At 36.6% G+C, this 14772-nt stretch overlaps 2 protein-coding genes across 3 annotated transcripts in view; one reads left to right on the top strand and one right to left on the bottom strand.

The window, feature by feature from the left end:
* Positions 1–1688, bottom strand: part of EAF2 (ELL associated factor 2) — a 39221-nt gene extending 37533 nt beyond the window's left edge. Inside the window, exon 1 of the mRNA XM_077767729.1 lies at positions 1502–1688. Coding sequence (XP_077623855.1) covers positions 1502–1610 — 109 coding nt within the window. The 5' untranslated portion in view covers positions 1611–1688. The remainder of the gene's footprint in view (positions 1–1501) is intronic.
* A 180-nt stretch (positions 1689–1868) lies between these two features.
* IQCB1 (IQ motif containing B1) overlaps positions 1869–14772 on the top strand; it is a 60087-nt gene continuing 47183 nt past the window's right edge. The window contains exons 1-6 of one of the 2 annotated variants that reach the window (XM_077767727.1): positions 1869–1929; positions 2392–2474; positions 7081–7190; positions 7421–7583; positions 9436–9565; positions 14022–14115. In XM_077767727.1, the coding sequence (XP_077623853.1) occupies positions 7091–7190; positions 7421–7583; positions 9436–9565; positions 14022–14115 (487 nt within the window). In that variant the 5' untranslated portion in view covers positions 1869–1929; positions 2392–2474; positions 7081–7090. Of the gene's footprint in view, positions 1930–2391; positions 2475–2528; positions 2631–7080; positions 7191–7420; positions 7584–9435; positions 9566–14021; positions 14116–14772 lie in introns of both variants that reach the window. The other variant, XM_077767728.1, reaches the window with a different exon arrangement.

Here is a 14772-nt window from a genome sequence, read left to right as displayed (position 1 = left end):
GAAGTGAAGGAGAGAAACTGCACAGCTAGCATTAGCTGTCTCACTCTGGGTAACCTTGGATGACAGAGAATGGCAAAGAAGAAAAAACAAAGGACGCTGTTGAAGATCTGTTGACAAATATCTCTACTGTTTATTCTACAAACTGGATGTTAATTTTGTTTAACAATAAAATGTAAATATATCTTTGGGGGGGAGTTAAACCTATTAATCTTTATATCTTTACCTTGGGTTACTGTAAATAGATTGTCTACAACTTAACCAAACTTTTGGAGAATGTTGAGGGTTTTTTTTTTTTAATGTTTATTTTTGAGAGAGGGAGTGCAAACAGGGGAAGAGCAGAAAGGAGGGACAGAGGATCCAAAGCTGGCTCTGTACTGACAGCAGCAACCCCGAGAAGTGGGGCTGAAATCATGTACCCAGAGATCATGACCTGAGCCAAAGTCTGACGCTCAACCAACTAAGCCATCCAGGTGCCCCAAGAAAGTTGAGTTTTAATTGAGTGTTTTGATTGAAGCATGGAAAATTTCAGAGTAAAAACCATGAAGATCTCTGGACAGTCTAAGAACAGGATGACTGAGAAAGGTGGAATGATGAGACACTAAGGAAGAAGAGGGCAGGGGAAAGGAAGTGAAAAAATACCTACTTTACAATTTTGCCACAGAAAAATAACAGGTTATGAGTCAAAGATCTCAAAGTTTCCTTTCCGCTCTATAATTCTGAGGGCTATTATGCAAAGAATGAAATGTTTTACATACCAAAATCATAATATGCTACATTTTCCTTCCTGAAATCTATACCATCCAACTATTAAAGCAAAAGAGAACCGTTTTCTACCTCAACATTACAGAAAGTAATTTACCAGAACTAGTTCCAGAGAACAAAAAGGAAATCAAAAGGAGAAATCATAGGGAAGTAAATACCTTTCTAAAAAAGAAATGAATAACACACCCTCCAACACTTAGATAATCAGTATTTGATGGCTGAACGAACTCAGGGGTCCAAATGAAATACAAATTACTGGAATGGTTCAGAGTATCTACCCAGGAACACCCTAAACAAGAACTCTCATCAGCCAGTGACAGAAAAAGTGAAGAAAGGAGGGAAGGTTTCCCTATCAGCCTCAAGGCATTACCTTCATCCTGCATAATAGTTCGGTCCTTTGCACCCTTCCATCTGTCACCTAACTACCTTCCCATCGCCTCTGCATTATCCACCAGTCACGTCTGTCTCCAGACACCCCTGTGGATCTCCTCCACAATGTTTCCCTTACCGTTTGCTGGTCTCACTTGAATCTCTCTGTCCAGAGTTTACAGCCGACACCTGCTCAACTCTGGCTCCTTCCACAAAACCCCTAGGACTCCAGGCAGGGCAGCGGTTAGCGCCGGCCACCCCACTCTACAGCGGACTAAGGAGGCCAGTGGGATCACAACCCGGGAGGTTTGTGCCTCTATACCCCCATACCCAGAGCTTCCCCTCTCTCCCGGGGATCGTCCTCACTCACAGCGTACAGTGTGGAAGGCACAGCGCGGCTGCTTCTCGAAACTCTCGCCCAACTTGAGAACCCGCTCGCGGTGATCGATGCGCGAGGGTCCCGCAGCTCCATTCATCATTATCCCTTGGCTCTGACTTTACCTCAGCCACCTGTGCTCACAGTCATCTGCCACCTCATCCTGAAGCAGCTGCACTTGCTGTGGCCGGGGCAGCTACCAGACCCCGCCCCGCGCCCGACGCGCGCGGCCCCACCAGAAGCCTCTCGCGTGCTGATTGGCTGCCTGTAGAAGGACGCCCCGCCCCCTGGCTCCAAGGATCCTGGTCCCGCCTCCAGACCCGTTCCCGCGTTGAGACGCAAGCCACCCGGGAAAGGCTGCGTAGCTGAGGTTCGTGGTGGGAGTTGGGCTCTTCGGCGGAGGAACGCGGAGAGAGAATGAGGTAGTCTGCTTGAGGTGGTGACTGGAGAGGGAGAGATTCCCGGGTGCCCGGAGCCCTAAGGTTCTGGGCCAAGTGTCCCGGCACGTAGGAGCTTCTAACGGGAGAATCTGCGCCCTTTCTGTGGAGATCTCTAGTGGAAACTGAGGCCCGGGGAGGGGCGGAAGCGGGGCACAAGGCCTGGTGTTTTGCCCCAAGGCCTCGTAGCGCCGAAGCTGATTTAGAATCGAGTGAAGGAGCCTGCGGCCTCAGAGCCTCAGACCTTGGACCTGACTGGAGGCGACGCCGTTACCTCGGCAATCAACTCCTGATTTCTGTTCCAGAGGAAGTTCACGGTGGTGTTAGGACCGAGACAGGGGGCCGGGAGGACGGAGGGAGAAGATTCGGAGTTAGAAATCACGGTGTTTAGGATCACTTGGAACGAGATTGCATTAGGTAGCCTTCTTTTATTTATTTCCTTCACAGTGAGCTTTGGAGGCAGTAAACGGCACGGCCCGGAAGACGAAATTCCCAAAGGATCAAGGCCAGAGTTCGTGCTGTGCCACAGGGTAATAGCATTAATAATTGAAAAATAATTGTCTTTTCTTTTTTCCTGTCAAAAGTTCATGAGTTTAATGGTAAAGATGAGAGAAGTGTTGTATTAGAAGAGAAGCACCCAAGAGAAAGTTGACAGATGGTTGTCATAAGGGGTGGTTGCTTTTCAGGTAAGTGTGTAATCAAACTCTACCCTGTTGCTTAACCTATACCGTAGCCAAATTTGTTAATTTATTGTTTTAGGCAAATAGATGAATGTGTCTCCTTAAACCTTTCTGCTTGTGTAAATTCTACTTTGATAAGGCGTATTCAGACTGGTTGGTGTGGTAATTAAGTGCTTCAGGTTCTGGAGCCAGAATTTTTGGATTTGAACCCCAGCTTCATACTTTACAGTGTGACTTCATACAAACTAAAGTATATTCATCATTAAAATTGGGGGGCGGAATAATAGTGCTTATTCCTTAGAGTTGCTGAGAGGCTTAAATGAGTTAATACACGAAAGGATTTAAAACAATTCATGGCACATAATTAAAGCTCTCCAAATGGTTATCGTTATTGATGTATAACTCTACAATCCAGCAACAGTTTAGAACCACCCTTGGTTTCTGCTTTCTTTTCTAAATCTTGAATTATTCTAGAAAGTAGGAATTTTGTTTACTGATAAGAAAACTAGTTCAGAGAAGCCCAGTCCTCTGACTCTGTGATGTGCTGTCTTATTGTCTGTGTCATCTATTTGGCACTTAAAGTATTTTATATAATTATTTTATTTTACATATATGTATATACGTGTGTATACTTTTCTGGCCTAACCAGCACATGAACAGGGACTCTGTCCTGTATAAAATCTTTGTGACCTATGCATCTAACATAGTGCTCTACACACGTTTGTGATGATGATAATGTTTCAGTGATCTTTTATTATGTTAGCCAGAGTGCAACAATAGTGCTTTAAGCCTACTTACATGAAAGAGACTTCCAATTAGAAGGTGTGCCTGGGTGGGTTAGTTGGTTAAGTGTCCCACTTTGGCTCAGGTCTTGATCTCGCTGTTCGTGAGTTCCAGCCCCATGTCAGGCTCTGTGCTGGCATCTCAGAGCCTGGAGCCTGCTTTGGATTTTGTGTCTCCCTCTCTGTTCCTTGCCTGCTCGCTCTCTGTCTCTCTGTCTCTCTCTCAAAAATAAAGAATTAAAAAAAATTAAAAAAAAAAAAAAGAAATCTGAGGTTTCCATAATCCTAATAAAGAGGAAAGCAAAGAGTCAGGATATTATTGACTTTTGGAGTCAATTTGTGCATTTATTCATTCTTTCAACATATATTTAGTACCTACCAGGTATGGACAAAAGCACTGTGGGAGTATGGCAGTGAAACAGAGAAATAAGAAGGCAGCCACCAAGGATGGTATGAGCTTTGCTGTCATGAAACTTACCTTCTAGTGTGAATTTTCATCAAATGTATTAAAATGAACCAGGTTGTATGAGTCCAGAAATAAAAAAAAAATACCCAAAAAACAAAAAAACCAACCAGATTAATGAACTAAACAGAGTTCAAAAATATACCCAAGCAACATTTCAAATTGCTTTGTTTAGGTCTATTCATGACATATCACCTAAGGAATTTATGACCTCTGTATGCATTTGTTCTTTTCCACGAATCTATAGCCTCATCTAACATAAAAAATATTGTTATATTTCTGTCTTACACCATTCACAAGTAACTTAAATGTGTATTAAATATATAAAGATATAAGTAAATGAAGATAGAACTAAAACCCATAAAAATACCAGAAAAAAATTAAGAGACTATAATTTAGCTCTTAGGATTAGGCAGCACCTTTCTAAGATTGACACGAAGTTAGAAGTCATAGAGGTAGAGATTGTTATACTTGACTACATGAAAATTGTGAAACTGTGATAGACACCATAATCAAACTTAAAAAAACATAAATGACAGACTGAGAAATTGTTTATAGCTAGTATAAAGATAATAAAGGGTTCATATCCATGTATGAAAAGCTGAAAGCTTCTATAAAAGAATAAGCCAATAGGAAATTTGTTGAAGGATACGAATAGAAAATATATAAAGAAATAGCCAGTGAACGTGAAATGTGCCTAACTTATCTAATAATCAAAGTAATACAAATCAAAACAAGATGATATCATTTTCCATCTAGCAGATTGGTAGAAATGTAAAAGATAACAGTATGTATCAGTTAAGGCATAGTAAAAAGAGCAGCCTCCTATGTTGTTAGAGGAAGTATAAATTCGAACACCCATTTTGAAGAAAAATTTGGTACCATCTAATCAAAATTTTAAAAATTTATATCCTGCCACCCAGCCATCTGACTTCAAGGAAAATTCATCCTGCAAGATACTAACATGAGTGCATAAAGATGTGTACATTCATAGTCATTGCAGCATCGCTGGTAATAGCATACTCTGAATGACCTCCAATAGAGGGGATGGTTTAAATATATTTTAATGCACTCTTAGAAAAGAAGATAGCATAATGCATCCATTGGAAAGAATGAGATAATTGTATCCACTCTCTTGGTAAGTTGTATGCCTACTGTATGCCAGGAGTGACACCAGGAGTTGTGCTGGGCTTTCTTTGAAATAGTTTCAGAAAACTTGTATTTTATTGATTTATATTTTACCTAAAAGGGATGACATTTCAATGCTTATATTATGTCTAACTCCTCAGTATAAAAGGCAGACAGTGATGCCAGTTTTGAAAAATAATACCTAAAAATGAGTGATTTAGAATTATGTTGTTTGGGACTACATCTTGTGTTTTTCATTATTTTACATGGAAAGGAATATAACGAACATTGTATCTAAAACCGTAGACTTTGGAGTCAGACTGATCTGGTTTTGAATACCGACTCCACCCAGATGCTGGTGGAACCATGATAGATTTCTTCGTCAAGCTTTCTTTTTCTTTTCCTTTTTTTTAAAATTTTTTTTTTTTTNCCCGATGTGGGGCTCAAACCCACGAACCATGAGATCATGACCTGAGCTGAAGTCGGACAGTTAGCCAACTGAGCCACCCAGGCGCCCCCAAGCTTTATTTTTCTTATCTGTAAAATGAGATGATTACAGGCTCTACCTCATAGTCCTATTGTGAGGATTGAATAAGTAATGCATGTAAAAGCACTTAGTACAGTGCTTAGTTCATAATAAATGCTTAATATATGTTGGCTTTTATTGTAAGTAAATATCATATTTTTTGTTAAATAATGATACCATTGAGCTTTGAATGCTGTAAACAACAAATTGAATTGGGATGTGTTTTTTATTTAATTTTAAGATAATTGGTTTATGGTGATGAAAAAGAATGAAATCTTGCCATTTGCAACAACATGGATGGAACTGGAAGGTATATGCTAAGCAAAATAAGTCAGTCAGAGAAAGACAGATATCACATGGTTTCACTCATGGGGAATTTCAGAAACTTAACACAATCATAGGGGAAGAGAAGGAAAGAGAAGATAAAAACAGAGAGGGAGGCAAACCATAAGAACAAACTGAGGGTTGTTGGGAAGTGTGGGGAAAATGGGTGATGGACATTAAGGAGGGCACTTGGTAGGATGAGCACTGCGCATTGTATGTAAGTTACAAATCACAGGATTCTACTCCTGAAGCCAAGACTACTCAAATGTGAGAATTAAAAAAAAGAAAAGATAATTTGATTTACTATGCTATTTATAAATAAGCTTTTGTTATGTTATAATTACATCCCCATTTCTGAGTTGTGTGTTGAGGATCTCCAAGACCAATCCAAGGTTCAGTGATTCCCTGGGAGGGCTCACACCTCTTAGGATACAGTCATATTTGTCGCTGGGATTTACAGTGAGGGGATAGAAAGCAAAATCAGCAAAGAGAAAAGGCAAATGGGTCAATATCCAGAGGAAAACAGGTGCAAATTTCCAAAAGTCTTCTCCCATTAGGTTCACATAGGACACAATTCTTCCTATAATGAGTTGTGACATTTTGAAGTGTTGTCTACCAGAGAAGCTCACTAGATACTCAATGACAAGGGTCTTTATTGGAGATGGTCTTTATTGGAGATGGCATCCTCTACTACAAAGTACCAGAATTCCAAACTTTTGGAAGGAGAGCAGGCATTCTGCATAAGCTACATTGTTTTTTACAAACACTTTAGGTACAGTGTACCACCCTTATTAGGGAATGGTGGAAACCCTTCTGAAATCCAAGTTCCTAGGCACCAGCCAAGGGCCAACTTTGTCTCAAGTTTATGTTAACTCTTTTTTGCACATTCAGTGTCTCTTTTATGATCAAAGAAATTAATTTCTATCTCAGGATTATTGTGTAGATTAGAGAGAGTAAATGTGGAGCATCTAGCACTGTTCCTGACTTTTAGTGCATGATAAATAATACCTGCTGTAGCTGTCACAGTAAGTTATAGTATAGAAGTCTTTAGTTCTTTTAGAGGTATTCTAGTTAGAAAAACTAGAATTTCCTGTAAAGAAGAAATTGAAAAATCTGTCCTCAACCAAGCAAAACAAATTTGATTTATATCAAAATTATTTTTCAAACATTATTTAGGGAGCAAATGTTTTAGGGCTGTTTGACCTTTATCTTTCTGATCCTGTTAAAATATAGGTGATAAGAAATGAAGCCAGTGGGTACAGACCCAAGGATCTTATCTCTAGCTGCCGAAGTTGCAAAAAGTCCTGAGCAAAATGTCCCTGTTATACTGTTGAAGTTAAAAGGTAAGAAAATCTTTTTGCGATTGGCTAACACTGTTTAAAGAACAAAACATTTCCATCATGGGTATAGTTTCAGCATTTGTTTCTAATTTGTTCAGAGAAATTTTAACATTGTGATAAAGCAGTGATATTTTTCCTTTTTAAAATATTTTTAGTTATTATTCAAACTATAAAAATAAAGCTCTTGGGTTTATTGAGCAAAAATAAGTATATCTTCTTTCCTTTTGCCTTAGAAATAATAAACAACACACCTTTAGGAAGCTCAGAGTTGAAGAAAATAAAACAAGATATATATTGTTATGACCTTATTCGGTATTGCCTTTTGGTCCTCAGTCAAGATTGTTCTCGAATCCAGGGTGGTTGGACTACAATTTCCCAGCTTACACAGATATTAAGGTAAAATAAAGCATTAAGTCCTCTTATTCTTGAGGGATGTAGTTAGTAGATTCTTATTTTCAACATTTGCTTCTCTATTCGTCTGGTTAACAAGAATTGGCAACCTTCTGTGTTAGGTTATGGTTGTACTTTTCCTTCATACCATATATTATTATTTGTGACTATATTTGTGAATATTTCACTATCTAAAATTTTGCTACATAAGTCCTATGAAGATGGTGATCATGTCTTTTGCTCAACACTGAGTCCCAAGTACTTAAAAGACTCTTTATTGACTAAGGAATATATGAAGAAATGAAGATTTTTAAGGCACTGGCTTTATTCTGGAAAAACTTAGACTAGAGATGGGATGACAGTCATGTGACTTTATCTTACAAGGCTAAATGATAAAGGTGCTAAAATGAAAGATGTAAGCAAGTACTATAGGAGAACAGATAGAGAAACTAGTCATTTCATGTTGTATTGATTTAGCTATCTCAATTGTATATTTCATTAGGTAACCCAAATCCTGTCAATAAAATTGAGAAAATCAAAATCTTTTATTTTTAAAGGAGGTAATAAAATAAACCAGTTGTTCTCAGTGCCTAAGTCACTTTCTAATTAAGTAACTAAATGCATGCATTACTAATTGGATCTTACCTTTCAAAACTGTTTATTCCAATTTGTTACTAAGTAAAGGCCAGATTCAATGTGTATGGTTAGAAAAAACAATTAACAGATATATATAATATTCTTTTTTATACTCCAGTTTTTAAGATTATTTCTTAAAGTGAATAAGGCCTAATATCTTTGTTTTGATTAGATATATTAGCTCATGAAAATATTGATTGAGCAAGGCTCTCTGAGGTGGAATCCAAGTCTTAAGAAATCCCCATGTTTGTGCATATGTAAAAACTGTAATTATTAATTTCTTTATTAATGTTCATGATCAAATAGGTACTCCAACTTTAGGAACCAAAATAAAAAGAGAAATTAACTTTAGGATTGATGTTCAAAAAAAAATTACATTGAGCATTAACCAGTTACATTTTTTGCATACTCATATATAGTAACTATTGCTTATCCATGTCTTCACATTATGTTGAAAAGCCTCTAACAGCAGTGTCTACTCATTAGGAATCAGTCTTGGGTCGGGGACTCTTGTTAGTATTTGTTTACACCAATACGTTTTATTATCTAGAGGCTTGAATATACCCATTTCATATTTAGGGAGTGACTTTTATGTGAAGTTTTAAGAGGACTCATTTCTCTAGATGAGTTTATCTCCTTTAATGTAAATTGTAAAGTATCCCTAATAAAGCAAGGTTTTTGTAGTTTACTTTTCTGATAAAAGGAACGTCTAGTCAGATACTCTGCAAACTTTAAGAAAATAGATCTATTAGAGAGTAGAATTGGTATCGGAGTATTTGATTTCTTAAATCTGTCCCTTGCAGACTAATCCTATCCTGGGTATTTTTCAGCTATCAGATGTCTCAAAGGTATCAGCACAAATGTTTTTCATGAATTAGTCTCCCAAGGTATTGTATTGCTTTTAGAGTGTTTATAGCTCATTCACTGAAAACTTGCCTTGTTTCTCTTTATTGTGAGTCAAGTGTATTTTGTTTCTCAAAAGGTTGACAAGTAGGTTTTTAGGACATATGAGTCCTAGTTCTCCGTACAGGCAAAGTTCATACCACTGGACTTCTCTAGAAAGTTGTAATACTACTGTTCCAACAAAAGTTCTTTATTGGCTTGGCGACAGAAGAGATACTAAAAATTCTCCTTAAGGCACAGTGTTGTCTATAGAAGGTCTAGCATTCAACTGAAATTTATAATTAGCACAAACAGTCACAGACTTGTGCTCTTATTTTAGTCATTGCTGTGTGGGCTTGGAGCCAGGAGAAGATGCAGAGGAATTTTACAATGAATTACTTCCATCAGCTGCAGAAAATTTTCTGGTTTTGGGAAGGCAATTGCAAACATGTTTCATCAATGCAGCTAAGGTATATTTTTTTATTCAGTATTTTAATAGCCAAAATTCTTGAAAAGGTGTTCCACATTATTTTTCACATATTCAGTATTTGGATGAATGTACAATTAGAGTAGTGGATTCACAAATTTTTGAAATTATAACCAAAAAACCTCTGTGTGAAACTTTAAAGTGCTGGCTGAAGTATACTATATGATGTTTTGAAGCATTTGCTTTGCTTCTCAACTTTAAGAGCACCCATAAACATTTATTTTCATAGCATCTTTTTAAAACATACCTTTTACTTAACAGTAAAGTATGGTTCTGTCACCCAACACTTTTCTAATAGCTTCCATGGCAAAGAACAAAAAAGGTGAACTTTCTATTTGATCTTTCAGATCTTCTATAATCAAAATATTTCAACACAAACATAGGGGTTATTAAGTCCAGCAAGTACTTCTTGGGTGGATTGTGCTAAATGCCGTATGTACTATTTTTTATAACCCACAGATTACTTAGAAATATGTTGCTTAATGTCCAAATATTTGAGAATTTTGTTTTTAAAGTTTTTACTTAAATTCCAATTAGTTAACATGCATGCAGTGTAATACTAGTTTCAAGTGTACAACTTAGGATTCAACTTTCCATACAACACCTAGTGCTCATCACAAGTGCACTCCGTAGTCCCCATCACCTATTTAACCCATCCTTCTACCCACCTCTGCTCTGGTAACCATCAGTCTGTTTTCTATAGTTAAGAGTCTGTTTCTTGGTCTCCCTCTCTTTTTCTCTCCATGATTGTTTTATTTTTAAATTCCACATATGAGTGAATTTTCTTGTTATTTTATTGTTACCACTTTCTACCTTAATACTATTGTGGTCAGATAACATGCTCTGTATCATTTTAATCCTTTAAAATTTTTTCAGACTTGTTTTATGGCCCTTTTATCTCCGTGAATGTTTCATTACAAGCAGTCCTTGCCTTGCACAGTGTTATCTTAATTGAAACTCGTGTGTATCAGAATCATGTAAGGTTTTGATATGGCACAAGTTTCATTTAACATGGCACCATGCAAAAAGCAAGGACTGCCTGTATATTTGAACATGAACTCTGTATTTGTTTGGAATGTTATGTGAATATCAAATCAAATTAGTTATAAACTCTATAGGAGTCATAAGTGTACATGGCTGAAACTCCTTTATCTTCTAATACTTCTTGGTTATATATACATTTGGCCTACTGCTATATTAAATTTTGAGCAGATTCACAACTTTTGTGAATTATGAAGAAAAATAAGTCATCATGGGATATTAAATTTCATTTGAGGTGCTTCAAGTATATGAAGAATAGACGTAGTCTTATACTTAATGCCTAGGCTAATAAAGTAGGCAAGTTCTTTAGATATTTCTTATAGGAAAACCTAAGACAAATATATTTTTAGTTAGAAAAAGCAACAAATTAAAAGATTATGGGTAAAATTGAATGAGACACACAATATGGATAAGAGAAATTTGAGTACAAGAAGTATTGTTGACAGGAGCACCTGGGTGGCCCAGTTAGTTAAGCATCCAGTTATGGCTCAGGTCATGATCTCACAGTTTGTGAGTTAGAGGCCCACATTGGGCTCTATGCTGACAGCTCAGAGCCTGGAGTCTGTTTCAGATTCTGTGTCTCCCTCTCTCTGTCCCTACCCTGCTCAAGGTCTGTCTCTCAAAAATAAATAAACATGAACAAAAAAATTTTTTAAAAAAGTATTGTTGACAGAGAATTTAACTTAGTGGTAGAGCATATAGGCTTTCTATGTAATAGGTCAAAAATTCTTCCAGTATCTCCATTAGCATTTTGAGGGATGCTAGCAGTAAATAACTTTTATATATTTGCTAGACTTAATTAATTCAAGTCAGTTAAAGCAGCACAAACTATGGGAATTTGTGTTAGACCTGATTTCTTTTCCTGGCTGTGCCACAAACTAACTCTGGGTTCTTGGGCAAATGACTTGATTTCACTGTACCTCAGTTTCTTCCTTTGTAAAATGATTTCTTTTTTCCTTTAAAAAAATTTTTTTTAATATTTGTTTATTTTTGAAGGACAGAGTGTGAGCAAGAGAGGGGCAGAGAGAGAGGGAGACATAGAATCTGAAGCAGGCTCCAGACTCTGATCTGTCAGCACAGAGCCCGACAGGAGGCTTGAACTCAGGAACTGTGAGATCATGACCTGAGCCGAAGTTGGACACTTAACCAACTGAGCCACCCAGGCACCCCTGTAAAATGATTTCTATCTCATGAATAGCTCAGACCATTAAGACAGCTTTATGTTTTCTTTAGAATATTTTTATTTAATATTAGGGGCAGTAGTAATAACAGTATTTTCATTTTTATAGTCCTTTAAAACTTTTCATAATACTTTCCTGCTCTTTATTATGATATTTGTATAGAAATGAAAACTCCTTTCATAATACATTAAAGGGAGTAAACTAACTACAGCAAAAGAGAGCCCCTTTACCACAGGACAAAATTAAAATAGATAAAAAGGAGATTACAAGGGTGGCTGGCCTGGATGGCTTAGTAGGTTAAATGTCCAACTGTTGATTTTGGCTCAGGTCATAATCCCAGGATTGTGGGATCAAGCCCCACATCGGGCTCTGTGCTGAGCATGGAGCCTGGTTGAGATATTCTCTCTCTCTCTCTCTCTCTGTGTGTGTGTCAAATAAGAAAAAAAGAACAAAAAAAGGAAATTACAAGAAAACTGAATTTATAAGTTTTTTTTTAAATCTACCTAGGTGTTTCCCAATCAAAAAAATTGGCAGTGGGGGGCGCCTGGGTGGCTCAGTCAGTTAAGCATCCAACTTTGACTCAGGTCATGGTCTCATGGTTCGCTGGTGAGTTTGAGACATGCCTTGGGCTCTGCACTGATAGTGTGAAACCTGCTTGGATTCTCTGTCTCCCTCTCTGTCTGCTCCTCCCCTGCTCACGTGCACATGTGTACATGTGTGCGCTCTTTCTAAAAAAATAAACATAAAATAAAAAAGCTAAACTCACTGTCTAAAGAACCAGACACATTTTTAAAAAATGTCTTTTAATTAGCTGTTATTTAGGTAGTAGATCACATGGTGAGACGTACACAGGATGATCTGGCCTAAACTGCAAACTGGTTAAAATACACACACACACACACACACACACACACACACACTGCAAACTGGTTAAAATACACACACACACACACACACACACACACACACACACTGCCATAAGAAAAATACCCAACCCAAAATTTTGAAGTGACTTGGGGTAAATTTTGTTAACCAGTCTCAGAAGCCATGAATTTATGGATGGCATTATCTAATGGGTTTTTTAAGGAAAACAGCAAGTCTAGGAGCCCACCACTTTCCTTTGAAATTGACAACAGTGAACATTACCATGCTCTTTCTGCTGTGTCTTGGTGAAACTGGCAAAGGCACTTTACTGGACTAAAGTAATTCTTGATTTGATGTGACATTTCTTTCTTTTTTGGTTTTTGTTTTTTCTTTTTATTGTTGTTGTATTTAAGTTAGCACATATCTATTTAAGTACCTACCTAACCCTGTGCTAAAATAATAAGAAAAAAATACTTTTATTATTATAATAATCTTTGCAGTCATAATGCTTTTGCTGTCGTCATCATTACTTTTGTGCTAGAGTGCAAACATTTAAGACATGGATAAAATTAGTGGCCTTTTATACAACTTTCCACTGTAGTAACATGGCCAGTAAATGACAGGATTGTGTACAAAGTCTCTTTCTTATTTGCCATTACAACATATACTCTAATCTACTAATCTCCCTATTTTCCAGAAAGAAAGAGTCAGAAAAAACTGTCATTTATCTGTAGGATAAGTACCAATAGAACATTTACTATGTCAGAACTGTTTTTGACACTGAGTGTCTAATGGAGAGCTAAATAACATGGTCTCTGCTCTCATGGAGTCATAGATTAAAAGCTGCAAGTGAAATGTGCTAATAATAATGCTCTACATAGTAACATCTATATTTGCATATAACAGTGATTTTCAACCCTGGCTGCATAACCAAATCAGCCACCTAACTTCATAAAAATATAGATGTTCAGACTTTGACTTTGGAGATTCAAATTGTTTGGGTTAAAGCCTGTACATGGATATATTATGTTTTAAAAAAAGCTCTACAGTGATTCTGATGCATAGCCAGTGTTGAGAAATCCTAATATATCAACTTGTAGTTCTTACACAATTTACGTTGTCTCATTTGACCTCTGTTTAACAACCATTTCTCTAGTAAGTAGAGTAGGTATCACTAGCCTCTAACACAAGTTTTATAAATAAGAAACTAAAGGCTACAAGATCATAAATAGCTAAGTAAGATCCAGCAACCAGGTTCTCTGATTCCCCAGAGAGAAGTTTCTCTTCTTTTTTTTTATATAAAGCAACTACAGAAAAGTAAATTGGGTTTGTGTGTGTGTTGTGTATATTAAGGGTGAAGAAAAAGATGAATTACTACACTTTTTCCAAATTGTGACTGATTCTCTCTTCTGGCTCTTGGGAGGCCATGTTCAACTCATCCGAAATGGTAAGAGAAAAGATTTTTAAGGTAACTGATAATCATTGTAAAGTACCTGCTAACAGCTTGGGTTTTTTTTCTTCCTAAAAATAAATATCTCATTCACTCTACAGATAACCACAGGTAAATGAAACTACGTTGAAATAACCACACACACAAAAAAATAAAAGCCCATCTGTACATTCCAGCTTTAAATAATCAACATTGACAATGTGAATATTAAGGAGAAAATTGCTTAAATATAATTTAGATACAATTGTTTTCTTAGCTTTTCCTATTTAACAAATCAAAGATAAGGGCTAATGATAATTTTAACAATTTAAGGAAAAAATTTTTTCTAAGCTCCAAAGATTACATCTGTATTTTAGATTTAGTGTGAGAGAAATCCCTGTGTACAGAGTATATATGATTTAATTCATAGCCTAACTATTCATGTAAGAGTAATAGGATATTTCTACACTTGAGAAATATAAACATGTGTTTTATGTTTTCTTAAGACTGAGGAAGTAATCTTTAATGATAATTGTGGCAACATTCATATCCTTTTAAAAGATTTAATCTAAGATAAATGTACCTATATAAGAGCAATATAAGAACATTGACTTTTTTTTAGAAAGTAATAATAGAATTGAATTTTTATTTTTAATTTTATTTTTTTCTCAGAAT

The sequence above is a fragment of the Crocuta crocuta genome, unplaced genomic scaffold, assembly GCF_008692635.1.
Source record: "Crocuta crocuta isolate KB4526 unplaced genomic scaffold, BGI_CrCroc_1.0 scaffold45, whole genome shotgun sequence".
Classification (NCBI taxonomy): Eukaryota; Metazoa; Chordata; class Mammalia; order Carnivora; family Hyaenidae; genus Crocuta; species Crocuta crocuta.
This window is presented reverse-complemented; position numbering and strand designations above follow the sequence as displayed.